Here is a 15,870-nt window from a genome sequence, read left to right on the forward strand (position 1 = left end):
ACTCCAACACGTCTTCGCCTCTTGTAAACAAGCAACCCTTATCTCAGGCATACACATTTTTAACAAGTACATGCTACGTTAAAATGGGTATGAATCAGTCACTAAATTTTTTCTTTATTTTTTCTACGGGTATCTTTCCGATTGAAGAAAGGAATCTGATAAAATACCTCAGTCGCTTCACTAACGAGGAATTTGCCACTAAGGAAATTGTGGTGGCAAGCATGCGCAGTCATATGACTCGTTTTTGTTGTTTATCTTTTTCTTTTATCATCCCACACCTGCGAGGTTAGGTTTCAAAGTTTAAGAAATTTTGGTGAAACCGTGAATTTTAATCTGAAACTTCATCCATGGCTGCCATCAAAATCAATCGAAGTTGTGAAACACCTGGCTGTGATCTAGATGCAAAACTACAATGTCCGACTTGCGTTCAACTCGGAATCCAAGGCTCCTACTTCTGCTCCCAGGTATGCTATCATGCCTCATGGCATTTCACCCTCGTTCGCACCCAATTTTCCATTCATTGATCAGGTTTTTAAATATATTTCTGGACGTTTGATCTTCTTTCAAGATCAAGTATAATTTTCTCTCAAATCTCTCTTTTAATGAATGTTCGAAGCAGCAATAAATCGAAAGGCTGATGCTCACATGCCTTTGGATCATCCACAACCTGTGCGTTCATATTTGTTGAACTTGCCGATTAAACTAGGGCTCTATGTCACCAGAAAAGGGATATAGGGATATCACCTTTACAATTTATCCAATAGGAAGCGCTAAATGTATCTCTGCATTTGTGCCTGATGAGTGCGCTAGGGCTCAGCCTAGACGTAATCCTGCTTGCGTCTCCTCTCTACATGTCTATGCTATGCTGCGAGAACTGTACCTTGAACTATACAAAATAATTTTATGTCACTATTTTTATCAATCAAGAATTATCTTTCTCTCACCTAATTTGTAATTTAGGTTTTGCCAAGAATGGTATTCTGGTAGAGGTCATCACAATAGTGCTGACTTGTCCAGCTTGGATATTTTAAATTCTCTATTCCTCACTAGGTAATATATCTGACTTTTTGAAGTGGCTCGCCTGATGTAGATTCAACATTGCCTCTCCTTCTGTGTATAGGCGAGTAAACGCAGATTTTAAAGAAGAATTGACTTACATTTTGTTCCTTCAGATGTCCTTAGTTCTTGATTGCCCCTAAATGCTTCCTGACAAGCTTATAATCCAAAACCACTTTTACTTCACTCCAGTGTTGCCATTCTTATGTTGAAGGTGGGTAGAGGGCAAGCGCCAGAGGTCAGCGAGACGCTCTACAGAATTAACCTATCAAGGGCGAACATCTTGACAGCGTAAGTCTGCAATCACACATCTTGTTTGCGGTGTCTGAAAACCTCCACCTCTTTGTTATTTTTTTAAAGCAGAACAAATTGACATCATTCCTTAAAGTTTATGCAGAATTTTCTTCGCACAGAGAAGAAAATTCATCAATGAAAGGAAGTCTGTGACATCGCAAACTGAGTTATGTGATTGCTGACTTACACCGTTGATCTGTGATAGGGCTGTTTTTTATCCAACTAATGCTACCCCCTAAACTCTCCCATGCCTAGGTTGCGAGGTTGCCCTTGCAGTATTATAAAAATATCATTATTGAAAGTTTAATATAGGTGTACAGATCACCGATGACACTGATTTTACATGGAAGATTCTCAACCAGGATTAAACTTGAACGTCACCTATGAAAGACGTCTTAGGTAGACAGGAGCGGGCAATTTTTTCTCATTCTCAACTTTGCTTTTGGAAAGATATGAATTTCTAATCAAGATTAAAGTGATTTTTCAAGAAGGACTTCTATTATAGAACCATTTATGATGTTTCCCCACAAATTGCAATTTTGCAATTAAATTGTCCATCAAGACAATGCGTGAAATGAAATTTGACGACATAGTGTACTTAATTTAACCAGTGGGGATGTGATTTTAAAGTTGCCAACTCAAACTAAAAGTTGCTAACCCAAAAATAAAGTTGTTAATTTAAACTGAAAGTACAATTAGTAAGTATTTGAAGGTTGACAACTGGTCGATAGTCATAATTGCTCCCCTGTTATCGATGGGAATCGTTGTTGGCTGTCTGATTCTATGATAATGGCCCCATACTCCTATGTTGTTGGTGGACAAATTGCCCATTTTTAAGTCTACATATTGTTGCACACAGGGCCGGATTTACCAATAGGCTACATAGGCTATAGCCTAGGGCGCAACATTCTGAGGGGCGCAATATTTTTGAGAATTTATTAAAAAATGTCATTTGTGTTGTCATCAAATGTCAACATTTTCCTGACACCTAACATCCTCTCTCTGATCTGGAGGGGAGGGGCGTTTGGGGGACCCCCCCCCCCCCCCACGAGAGCGCCTACTTTTAGGGGCGCCACCCTACGTTTAGCCTAGGGCGCAAAAAATGTAAATCCGGCCCTGGTTGCACACATTATATATTATATTATATCATGAAAAAGAAACACTAAGAAGTGGCCGGAACTGTCTGTAACAAGGTGGAGAAATGGTGCTGGGTCCACAACATTTTGCGGGGAAAACAAAGCCAAGAAATTCCAAAAATTACTTAAAATTAGAGTCAAAATTAAATTTTTTAAACTCTCCCACCTCAGTTTCGTACTGGTACGCATTAGAGTTCAAAAAATGTAATTTCGACTCAAATTTTAATTTTTGTTATTCTTGGCTTTGTTTTCCCGGCGAAATGGTGTGGATGGACCCAGCACCATTTCTCGACCTTGTTATATTGTCTCATAGTGTATATTAGTACATCTATTTTAGGTATGTTCTTTCAAAAACTGTTGCCACAAAAAGTAATAAAAGAGGCATGATTCTCCCTGAAAGAAAGTGGTTATGCTTTTGATATTTTGCGTTATTAGTTCATGAGCCTTCATCTAGAATAGAATCAGATAAGATAAGCTTTATTGTCAAACAATTACATTTTCAGAACTCATAGTAGCATGAATTTAACTTGCCAGCAGTCATCTGTAGCTTTTACCCTCTTTCATTTTCTTGTTTCTTAAGGAATAAGACCTGTACACTGCGCAAAATGGCAAAAACTTTTAGATGGATTAATATTTGAGTGAAATTGTTCAGTCCTACCAAATTACTTGGACCAAACTAATTTTGGCACAAAAAAAAAAATTTGGATGAAAAAATCCATTGATATTTTTTTGGATTAGGTGAAATATCTTATCATCAAGAAACTTTTGGTACAACTATGACCATTATATTAGGATACAACGCCTGCCCAAAGGCCTACCACAATGCCTAAGTGTTTCATTGTTCTCATGTCATAGTCCTGTCAATTTTCGAGTGGATATTACATACTTTTACGGGAATAATTGATGCAGTTTTGCGTCATCTAAATTGGGTCATTGAGTCCTCAAATAATGCTCGAGTACTGTTGTTACTTAAAATGTACTCTAACATTCCAATATTTTATCTTCATTGAAAGTATTTACTTTAAAACGTAGGAGGAAAATGTGAAGAAGGTCATGCATTCTTCCTTGTCGAGCATCACAGTTAATCTTTTTTTTATAACTCACCTTCAGTTGTCAATATTTATTTATTTTTCTGTTTACAAAGTTGTTTTTCTCTACTTGTTTTCAACATGAGAGCATATAACTGAGGAAAAAATTTCATCGAAACCAAAAATGAAGATCATTTGATTTTACTTTCTTTTTTCCTTTAGCTGCCTTGTTGTTCCACGGATTTTTTTTTTTTTTTTTTTTTTTTTGAGGGGGGGGGGAGTTGTTACTGAACTACATGGAGTTATATGGGTCGGTAAAAGTGGATGTCGGAGGTTTTGAAAATACTGTATAAATACTTGCAGGGATCTAAAGTCAATTTTATAATCAAGTAAAGAACATGGCTGATGTGGTTTTTTAATTTCTTTTCTCCTTTTTATTAAATCTATCTGTACATTTTAGGAAATGACATTTGATTTTTGTGAAAATGGTTGGAAGACACTTTTGTTTCATTCCCCTCATTAAGGGTTGTTCAAGCATTAAGTAAGCCATTTCGGCTGACTCCTTTCCCCTCCCACCCTGTCAGCCCCCTGTCAAACCAAAAACAGAAAATTCTATTTCTGTAAAATCTTACAAAACTGGATGACAGCTCAAAAGCAATGAGAACTACACATTTTCAGTGACAACAAATTTCATTGATCTACATTGAACTTGCACCTGTTGTTTACTTACTCAGGTATTTAAAGTAGGAAAAGCTGATCGTTTTCTCCTTGGAAATGATAAATACATGAGATTGCCTCTTTTCCGTTTCAAATATTTATCAGTTTTTCCGTTCTCTGCTTTATCTGGTTCTTGCCTGACCTTATTCCGTTTGAGAGGGACACAAAGATGTGTAATCAGTTTGGCTTATCTAATTCTTTCCAAATTGAGAATGCTATCATATTTATTTAGTTGAATTAAATTTAGCTTGATAACTGGACTCTCATTTATCTTCTAACAACAAAAAGTCTATAATTTTACCGCTTATCGCTAATTGAGTTCACACATAAATGTGAACAGGAACTTTTATCCTCTCGTCATGGCCTTTGCATTTCCCCCTTATCTGGAAACCTCAAATCCACCCCCCTCAATTTTTTTAACCTTTCTGTTTTGATTCACATGTACTTTGAAAACATTTTGTGCCTACTTATTGAGGCATACAAAAATTAAAATGTTGACAACCACACATAAGGCACCCATGGATTGAGAAATGTCACTCTATTTGGAGGGAGAAAAAAGAAAAACTGAGGATTCAATTCCTATTCTCTTTGCTCTCTCCTTTTGTTTTCTCTGCGTTTTACCCGTGAATTCTATAGCTGTGGTGTGGGCTGACAGCTGAAGGCGTAAAAAAGTGGGAGGGAGAAATCAAAATTTAATGACTTTTTTTTGCTTTTCTCTACAAATATTTCCGTTTTGCTATCTTATTTATTTCAGCATGAGCCGTTCTGGGTCCTCCCCTAATTTTCCAGTCTCTCAAAAAAAGTGAGGAAGTGGGACACCGAGTGATGTAGTTTCATATCGCTCAGAAAAACATAAGGGAATAATTTTTTAACTCTGTGCAACCTCACAATTTTTTATGTTGCACTGAAAAAATGTTTTCTCTGATTTCACATAAAATCCGTAAGCCTGTTGACCCTTTTTCCTAATTATCTCTGCAGAGAAATTAATTGTGAGAAGAAATGACAAAAATTACTCTTTACTTAATTTCTTTCCTCTTTTTTTGCAGGATTGTTTCAAGGGAAATTGGAAAAACCACAAAGTTTTACACCTCTTAGCAAGTAAGTAGTATTTTTAGAAAAGTCTAAATCTGCAAACAATCCTTTTGCTGCATACATTTGGTTTTTTCAGACATTGCAGCCAAAAGAAATTATAATGCCCATTGTATTGCTCTGTGTGCACTCATAAGTACTAAGCACTCCTCAAGTAATCAAAGAAACTGCATCAATGTCAATAATGAACTTCAAAAAACTTGTATCTTAATCAAGACCTCAACTTTACAAACTATTTTGAGCCTAGGAGTTTTTTTTTTTTTTTTTTTTTTTTTTTTTTTTTTTTTTTTCCCAGAGAAAAGCAGTAGTATCATTATGCTTCTCACAAAATTTCAAACAAGATAATGTACTGAAATTGCAAATTCCTGATACTTGTAAGAACTCCGTTTGACAATACGCGTGGAAGAAAGTTTTAATTTCTAAAAATGTTCAATTAGGAGAAGGTTACTTTAAGTAAACCCTGGTAGTATTAGGTGAGAGCAAAAAAGAAAAAAAAAGAAAATGGATAAAATATCTATGTATAATACCATCTCATATCCATCATACAGCCATTACTCGGTCCCTTTAATACATTATTATTGAATCATTTGTGTGTGCTTCTCTCATATTAACCATTTATTTATGAAAAAGCTCCTGATCAACACCTCGCAAAACCAAGATGTTGTTATAGAGGAAGAAAACCAGGGATCATAAGGCCATTGAGGCCCTTTCATAAGTGAAATATTCAAATGTAGGAGCTGACATCGCAGCTGTTTCAGTTTTTTGGGGTTTTTTTTTCTAGTAACAAAAGTTGTTTTTTTCCTTTTTTTTGCAGAAGGTGAAAGTGTGAAAGGAGTTGTTAATGGGTATGATCCATGGCCAAATTACAGGTTTACAGGTAATATTTCTAATCTCAATCAAAGGGCACCTTTTTTATATTTTTCCTTTCTCCCTTATTTTCTTCTTTCTCTCTCTCTGCTCCGAAAAATAAAGTGATCTAAAAAATTACATAATAAACTAAAAGCATAAAACCGGAAAATTTTCTACTTATTACATTTTATTAATGCATCGACTAGGTCAAAAATGCCTTTTCTCCATTGAAACATCTCAAAATCTTTGATGATGATTTTATCTAATTTCTGATGATTTTTTCTAATTTTTTTTATCGGATTTCTAATTGAATATTTCCTTAAATTTTTAGAATAAGCAAAAACTATCCACAGAATTTTTTCCTTTCTTCAAAGAACCGGTCTTCGTTCTTTTTTTCTTTTTTTTAAAAAAAAAACATGGGTAGCAATTTACAATGTTGCAATTGACGATACAAATCGTTCAACTGCAGGCATGGATGTTTAATTCGCTGAAAAAAGCATTGTGGATGCATCAGAATCAGGTTGCTTTAAAATCGGATGTGCATGTTTTCTCCCAAGTTTCCTGGATGTAATCTTTTCTGCTCCCTCACCTTTGGCCAACTCTTTTCATTTCCCTTTCATGTCTCTGATAAACCCAGTCTACAGTTTTTGCCAGTTCTTGATAATATTTTTTCACAGAGTCGGTACTATCTGAGTTCTTCGACCTGCCAAAGGTTAGGGGCAGTAACTCTTTTTCTCCACGCTATGCACTTTACATGAACGTGAGGAGATTCTCTCGTGGTGGGAATGCAGAGCAACCAACCATCACCAATTGCTCCTCTGAAAAGCATCCAGGCATCGACCCTAGCTTTCAATTTTGAAACTAGTAGCTTGAAATTCTAATTGATATTTGCTGAATTCTAATAGTCTGAAAAATATTCCTCTTTTAAAAATTTGAAATTCCAACGTGAGTTCGAATGAAATGTCTGATAATATTCATGTATGATTCTGATCTTCAATTTTGATTTCAATTAGCAGTTGAGAGCAACATTTTTTTCCCACTGCTATTTTTTCAATGTAGGCAATTTTTCGGTTGGCACTATTAAATTTTCAACTTATAGTTGTGTGCAGGGCAATAAAATATTTCCATTTTATAAAGTAATCTGTGGTATTTGCACACTACATTTGATCAAGGAACATTAAAAAAAAAACTCTGAAAGTAAGCCACAAATGGACTGCAGTTTGTGAATGGGAACCACAATATCTGGCTCAGTTTGAAAGCAACACATGAAGTACTTTTAGTTTTCCCTTGCCTACAACTGTTTTCACAGTTAAGCCAGAAATTGAATTTCCTAATTGCAAAATGTACTCCAAATGCATATTGCTAAAGGAAAGACAAAATGATTTGCAATATTCATGAAGAATGTACTTTCGAAAATATTCAAGAATATACCTTGGATCAAATTTTTAATATGAGTACCCAGTGTACCGCAGTATGATGTCGTAAGGGATTTTTACAAATATATCCTAAAATCTAGAAATCTTTCGCCGATTGATTGACCATCAAATCGTTCTTGAAGGTGCTGTAGATCTGGCTCAAAAATGTAGTAACAGTATTAAGAAATTTTAATGAAGCTTTTATTTGATTTTTGCAGGTAGATTAAGGCCGTACCCTCAAACGGCTCCCAGGACGGTGCCTGCCCATATCGGTCGACCAGACTATGCCACCCATCCTAGGGGCGAATCCCACTCTGAACAGGAAGTTAAATCCTCTACCCAAATAAAAATCTTGAATGATGAAGAAATTGAGGGCATGAGAGTCGCCTGCAGGGTAAGAAGATAAAATGTGAATATATAAAGTTACTGGATAGAACATTTGGAAATGTTTCATTCTGAGAAAGCAAGGACAAAATATCATGTAATTCCTTATCAGGGCGAATAAAGGTTTTGCAATGAACCAAATAAATATCGGGATTCCTCTTTTGGAGATGAACCTTTTAAAGCAACAATAAAATAATTAGCAGATAAATTAGTTAATAATTCACAACGAATTGCCTTTGTTGCAAAGCAAAGGAGTAATGAAACATCTGATTTCACTCTCATTTTACTCTTACAGTAGGATTTAAAAAAAATAGGACCAAACCAAAACATAGCATTTTTCTCAACTACTAGAGACTGCTCGATTCTTCACGGATCGAATTTTCTGGAGAAATCATGAGGGGAAAAAAACATCGAAAAATCAGAGAATTTTATCTCCAAAATCTCTGGGAACTATGAATACATATTCAAATTCCAATTTGAGATATGTTTGGATTTAGCAATTTTGTTTCTATTTAAATTAGTTTTCATGGTTTACATGGATTACCATTCATTTTGACAGATTTGTGTTTAAATAGCAGAAATTTTAGATCCGCCAACTTTCATGAATTTGAACATTCTCTTTGATATTGACATAACCATGATCCATTTGTTTAATTTTAGCTGGGCCGAGAGGTGTTGGATGAAGCTGCGAAAGCAATGGAAGTTGGAGTCACGACTGACACTATTGACAAAATCGTTCATGAAGCATGTGTTGAACGTGAATGTTATCCCTCTCCTCTCAACTATTATGAGTTTCCCCGCTCATGTTGCACTTCAGTCAATGAGGTGATTTGCCATGGTATACCTGACCTTCGGCCTCTCCAGAATGGTGATTTATGCAATGGTTAGCAACTGTTGAATTATTTGTAATTCTTTCTCCTATACCAAATTGTATTCCTCACCCAGAGGAATCTGAGCATGTTTTCCCTCAATCAGGCATTGGAAAAAGTACCTTGGCTGCTTTTTGGGCAGGAAAAATTGTTAATAGTTTTCTCTCTTTCTTTGTGTGTAATTTCTGGCCTGACAGATACAGTTGCACATGGAAACGTTGGCGGTGATTAGGTTAAACTTCTTGAATCGGAGAAGAACCAATACTACCAATTTTGGGAAATGAAAGATAGTGATGGTAATGTTTTCCGTGATAAAAGAATTGACACCAAAGTTGTCTTCTTTTAGAGAGATATTTACATTATCCACAGGCATTCCTGTACTTCCGCTGTTTGCCGCTGCAGCAGGTGGCCTAGTCTTAAGGTGTGAACTGAGATTCCACTCTTTCTCTTTGTCATTCATTGAATATAGCCTACTCTGTTAGGAAAAGATGTGTCCTTATTCCCAGTGTCGGAGTCCCTCAGTTCCTCTTTCTTTCAGTCACAGCAGTATTCCACACTCAGAAGGTGTCATGTCCTCTTGTTGCTGCTCTCTTAAAATGTTGTAAATCATGGTCGCTTTTCTCGCCGTCGCTAGTTCTTTGGAATTTCATTCACGCAATCAAGTTTTTAGCTAGCAAATGCAATGGCAATGATGAGGCCAATAAACCTAAAAAAATTTATATCCTGAGCAAATCAAATATTCATTGAACTTTGCACAGTTCATCCATCTATCATTTTAATCAATCAATTAAAATTTTGCTGGAGTTTTAGGGACTTCCATCGCAAGCTTGTTCTGAGGTGCATTGTTTCTGCTCTTGAATATAAAATAAAAAATTGGAACCATTAAATGGCGCTTGCCCATCAGCCTGCACTGAAATCATCAAATGGCACAGTGCCAGCATTGCAGTTGCTCTTGTATGAATACCAATCGCCTACCAATATTTTATGATTCGTCTCTCTCATGCAAGGTTTTATGTTCTCCTAATATAGGAGTGGAAACGCTAACTCTTTTTTTGATAGTTATCCCTAGTCTAATTAGTAATGATTTGTTCCAATTTATTATTTCAGTGGATGTTACCGTCTACCATAGAGGTTTTCATGGAGATCTCAATGAGACTTTCCTCTTAGGTCAAGTGAGTGATACCGCCAGAAAACTTACTCAAACCACCTGGGAGTGTTTAGATAAAGCTATCAAAATTGGTAATTATTATTTTTTACCCTCTTATCCCCTCCAATTATTTGGAGCCTCTGTCCAGGAATTAAAATATATCAGTTTAGCTGTACATAATTTTTAATTACTTTGCAACTCTCCCCTTTAAAATTTTCTGAAGAAGGCTCATTGAATAATTGTATTTTTACAGAACTTAAAAATGTAACAGGCAAGTTTGAATTTATAACAAACATAATGAAATGTTGGTCCACCATTCAAAATTAGGGTTAAAAATTTAAGATTAGACACTATTTGTATTTCGAAAATATTATGAAAAGCTTGAGCCTTTTTGTGGATCGAAAATGGATCACAAAAACCCTATGCAGAGCTTTCCTAAAAGTTGCCACTTGAAATTGGACTTTGCAAATGTCCTCTGATGTTACAAATGTCAAATTTCCAAATCTGTAACCAATCTTCAATCAGTAAAAAGTCAAGGACTCATTATAAGATTGCCGCTAACGTTATTTGATCTTGAATTTTAATCTCTATTTTTGAATGGCTCTTTATTTTTAATCGTTCGTACGGGAAAGGTGCACCTTTACCTTATCAAAGGATGCATCTTAATTTAATTAGCTTGAATGTCAGCCTTGTGCCTTGAGCAGTTTGGTATTTCAGGCTCAATTAACTTCATAAAACCTACCTTGTGAAAAAATGCCACAATCCTGTCCTTTTAGAAATAAGTTATGAAAGTAAAAACAAAAATTATCGGTGTAAAATTATCTCACATCAGTTGTGCAGAGTTTGCCTCCTTATATAAAACAAAACAAAACAAAAAAATTAATATTGATTGTTTTTAATACAGTTAAACCGGGTCAAAAGTATCGAGAAATTGGCAATGTGATCCAGAAGTATGCCCAATCAAAAGGATTCTCTGTTGTTTTAAGTTATTGTGGCCATGGAATTCATCGTCTCTTTCATTGTGCTCCAAGCGTTCCCCACTATGCACGGAACAAAGCTGTGGGAATCATGAGACCTGGCCATTGTTTCACCATCGAACCTATGATTTCAGAAGGTAAGTCTTGTATAATTGATTTAACTAACTCCAATTGGTCAGTTGCGCAGCTCACACCGTTAGCAAAAAATAACAAGAGCTGTTCAATTGCCAAATATCTGTGTCCAATATTGACGGAGATATTGTTCATCAAAAAACACTGGGTATGAAGTCATCCACCACAGTAGTGCATATCATGGTTTCTTCTGCTTTGGATTCATGAGTCATTTTCACATAAATCTGCACTGGTTGCTCGAAGTAAACCACGGATGAAACAAGGTGTAAGAAATCATGGCATGCTCTACCGTGGTGGATGATGTTATCTGTGTGTTATTCGATAAGCAATAACTTGTTAACATTGAACAATCTTATGACCTGTGACATGTTTAAACTATGAGATAAATCTCTGGATGTTAGGAAAAATCTTAATCTTTCAGTAGACATCTTGAAAATTTGAGGGTTTTTGAGTATCAACAGTGAGCCAAATTCCCAGTTTCGCATTAAGGCAGAAATGCGATATTGCGAGTAAATGTTGTTGTTTCGGAACTTTTTGCTTCCCTGCAGATAGGCAACTGCAGAATTTTTCTAGGACTAATTGGTCCCTTCATTAACATAGTGTGTCTTCGTGTATTCTTGATCCCGATCCCTGAGAACTTTTAAATATCTCGCTGAGTTAAGCATGCAGCTTCTAAACATTTTGATACATCTAATAGGGTGTGTGTTCATTGTTGCCATAAACATTTTCTCAATCTCAGAAACGACTTCATGATGTCTCTTAAGCTCTAAGAGTGGAAGCAAATAATCAGGAGGCTGCAACGAGCATGTAATGGGACCAATTACTAGAAGCATTTACATTGGTCCTCCGATAAGTTGACACTAGCGTCGCAGCAAACAGCATGCCTCTGTAGAAAATTCTACTCAGCTTTTTTCCTTATTTCATGAGACATAGTAAGAATGATACTATCACAAGACATGTTCGATAATTGAAAGTTCGTGCTAAATATGTTTAGCAGTTTGAATTTTTCCAAAACCAAATTATAAACAAGGGCAAAGCACTGGTGCGTTGCTAAACTCATCAGTGAGTTCGCTGGAGGAACATCGAGTAGAGAGCTCTGAGGATTACTTTATGACTTGCAACCATCTCGCCGCACCTTTGTGCAGTCATGGGTTTGCTCTCCAGCTTTCTGACCTCTAGAGATCAGATGACGCGGCAAGTCTCCGGGTAATTCCTCCAAAGTCCAACAAAACGTCTGTTGGGTTTCTAACTGGGAAGTCTCATAGAGCTCATTGGTGAGTTTAGCATATATCCTATTTTATTTGAATGAATAAAAGTCTTAATAAAACTGTTTTCACTTTCTTTTTTAATAGGTACTTACCGTGACCAACTCTGGCCGGACAAATGGACCGCCGTAACCTGTGACGGATTGCTCTCCGCTCAGTTCGAACATACTATGCTTGTCACTGATACAGGAGTTGAAGTGTTGACGAAGCGCTTCAGCCATGATGGACAACCTTATTTCATGGACAACCTTTAAACAAAAGGATTGGTCTCCTCCTACTTGCATTTTGTGCCTTCTACTATTCAAGCTCCTTAGTTATATCTTTTCCCAGAGATGTTCTCTATTTTTGTCCTTTTTTCTAAGCTGACTATTTTCTTGTTTTTCAACCTTTTGATAATCTTTTTGAACCATCATTATTTTCTTGCATTCAGAAATGTATCATCAGTTTCAAAATGACTAACTTGATGATCTTGGTCTTCAAATTTTTATGCAGAAAATGAGACAAGGGTATAAATTAAAGAGAGTTGCAATGCTATTATCTTGATCTGAAGAGTTCAAAGGATAAACTAGGCATGACTCACTACTAAATTTATGAGTTTTTTCCCCCCCTCATAGAATCTAAAATATGTTTTTTAGCCATACCTTCTCATTGACCTAGAGACATACAGAAACAGGACAAAAGATGGATCAGTCATCTCCAGTGAATTACTTTCAATTATTCCTTTTGTTAAAAACTAGTCAAGAAGTAGAGTATCATATCGGATATCGTATAGCTTTGGAACCATTCATTTTTGATCGGCTTAACCATCTTAGGTTCTATGAATCTCTTGGAAACCAAATATCATTTACCCTTTTACTAATGACTACTGAATCACTCGGTTTAAGAAAGTATTGGCTTTTTTGAACAGTCTTCTTGAGAGAAAGACGGTAGCAATTTGGTTTTTTCTCTAATCCAATTCCAAGCCTCAAGTAAAAAATTCAGTTGTCCTAGATCATCATGACTAAGTGTCAACATGCTCAGTCTCTGTTTCACCCTCTTGCATTGTTCAAAGGCAATTGCACTATTGCAATCTCCCCAGATTTCAGATCCTAGCTGAGGATCTTTAAGCAAATTTCCTCGTTCTCAGCCATAATGTTAATTCATTTTAAGCCACTTTTTTCAAGGTGAATGCGATTACTAATTTGGTATGTTTTGAACTGATTTCAATTAATGATAAATTAATTTACTCTCTTGTTGTTCTCTTTACTGAATGTAATGACAGGAAGTGAGTACCTGCCCCTGGCATTTTTTTAAAAAATATTTCTGTAAAATTATTCAAAAGTAGAGGCTAAAGCACAGCCAGTAGAAACTCGGTGGTTTTATGAACGTGTCAACCACGAAATAAATTCTCCTGTATTCATAGTTTGATATTTTTTTATCATAACTCATTTTGTCTCTACACTCTCAGGAACAATAACTACTTCCCCTGTATCAATTTCTTTAAAAATAAAATAATCCATATAAAATTCAGAAGGTGAACTGAAAGCGTTTTTGACAAATATGGAATCAATGCTTACACTCATCTCTTATTTTGAGAGTTTTAAATCCAAAAAACTACTAAAGAGTTTGTACGCTCATAGTAGCAGGAGATTTGTCAGTTCATTATCTACTTCTTTATTTTGCAGTTGTGTGTCCGAGAGAGAGCATGAATGATCTGTCGCTAAGATACAAACTTGAAAGCGAAAGAAATCCTTTGAATTCTCAGAATTTTTCCCAGCGGTTCTTTGTCAGTAGTAGTGGTTTGAAGAAATGCATGATGTAGAAGTGAAGTATTAGTTTAAGAGTACTTTGAACCTTTCCTGAATAGTTTTGATTTTACCAACGTTTAGGTATTGTGTATTTCCATCAAGTGGAAAACTCCGTCTGACCTCGGTTGGATTTTTTTTTCTTCAGGATATTCTTCTCAATTATTCAATGTATTGATTGCATTACTTAATTTGGAATGTTTGTATAGCTGTACCCAATATTTGTGATCACAAATATGAAAGTTGACCCGAATTTTTCGTGTAATCGTTGATTTTGTCTATTTTTTGTTTATCGAGGTTTTTATTTATTTTATAAACTTGCATTGTTTTAGTGTGCACTGTATTTTGACAGAATAAAATCCTTTTTATAGTGCAATGAACATCTTATCTTATTGAACATTCTAGAGCTGGAGGCCATGTCTGATGCACTCCACCCTACCCATTTCCTTTTCTCTTCCAGTTTTGATGATTTAAATCTGAAAATTTATTAAAGAGTTTGTGTGCTTAAGTTTAATCGCAGGATATGTCAGTTCATTATCCACTTCTTTACTTCGCAGTTGTTTATCTGGGAGAAAGCGTGAATCATCTGTCGCAAAGATACAACTTATATTTACTTTTTTAAAATATTCCATATGTAACATATACGTACGCCTCCATCAGGCTGTCTAGTGTTGTGGAACAGACCCTGGGTTTATTCTCTTGATAATCAGAGAAAAATAATGAAATCATAACTTTGATTTTTGTTAGCAGAGGAAACAATAAATTAAGTCTCCGGAATCAACTGACATTCTCGAGCAGAGCCAAATTTAAGGGAGGGGGAGGACTAGGCTTGCTACTTTTAACTCAAGAAGTATGTTACAAAACTATAACATGAAACTTTGGTATTATCCGTTTCTGAGATTAAATGTGGATTCAACTCTGGGAAACATATTTAGGAAGTGGTCGATTTGATTACCTATATGTACTGAACGCTTGTTGCAATTAAGATGTTCCCATAAAACACTTTCTTCGACCAAACTATTTTTAAAGTTTAATAATGAGGAGAACACTTAATGACTGGAGTCCAAAACAAGAGCATCTCCATTTGCAATGTTTAAAATCACTACATACTCATGTTTTCTTCTTCCTAATGAAAACCTACCAACAGTCCTTTGGCTTCCAAAACTTTCAGTTTATACCCAAATATTCCCTCAGCATCTCAAGTAGACATTTTGACCAGTTTTCCCTCACAATAATAATAAAACTAGATCAGAGATTTTTAAATATTCCAATAGGGGTAAGCATGCATTTTCTAACTTTGGCATGGATGCTTTGGATATTGTGACGGTATTGGATTACTGAACCGTAAGAAAATAATTTTCTTACGGTTCACACAAGTACCTACCTATACTTAAACGTTTTAATTTTTCAACTTATTCTTTTCGCCAACTCTCTTTATTGCGCGTGTCAGGACAACATTTTTATACCCAAGGATTTAAGATACCTAAAAGGTACCTATTCTACTTAACCCACAAGTCTGATGCGGCTGTTCCCGTAAGAGAGGTTGTAGAGGGTGGAATCTGGAACATTTCCACAATTGATCAATCAGTTCTCGAAAAAAAGGCAAAAGTCTACAATTTAAAACGTTAATTTCTTGTTTGCAAATGAGCATGAAGTGCACTGCTGCGCGCTCCTGAGAAAACGCGCCACGAATTTGAATCATAACGTATTCATCAGAGCTGCCAACTG

The 15,870-nt window shown here is 35.7% G+C and overlaps 1 protein-coding gene across 1 annotated transcript; it reads left to right on the forward strand.

Moving 5' to 3' along the window:
• Positions 1 to 249: 249 nt before the first annotated feature.
• On the forward strand, positions 250 to 14,518 carry LOC109038415 (methionine aminopeptidase 1). The gene is made up of 8 exons (XM_019053458.2): positions 250 to 464; positions 5,278 to 5,329; positions 6,135 to 6,197; positions 7,803 to 7,978; positions 8,629 to 8,851; positions 9,945 to 10,076; positions 10,889 to 11,098; positions 12,446 to 14,518. Exons 1-8 carry the CDS (start codon positions 348 to 350, stop codon positions 12,610 to 12,612), a joined length of 1,140 nt encoding a protein of 379 aa, XP_018909003.1. The 5' UTR covers positions 250 to 347; the 3' UTR covers positions 12,613 to 14,518.
• The last annotated feature ends 1,352 nt before the right edge of the window (positions 14,519 to 15,870 follow it).

The sequence above is a fragment of the Bemisia tabaci genome, chromosome 1 (assembly GCF_918797505.1).
Source record: "Bemisia tabaci chromosome 1, PGI_BMITA_v3".
NCBI lineage: Eukaryota > Metazoa > Arthropoda > Insecta > Hemiptera > Aleyrodidae > Bemisia > Bemisia tabaci.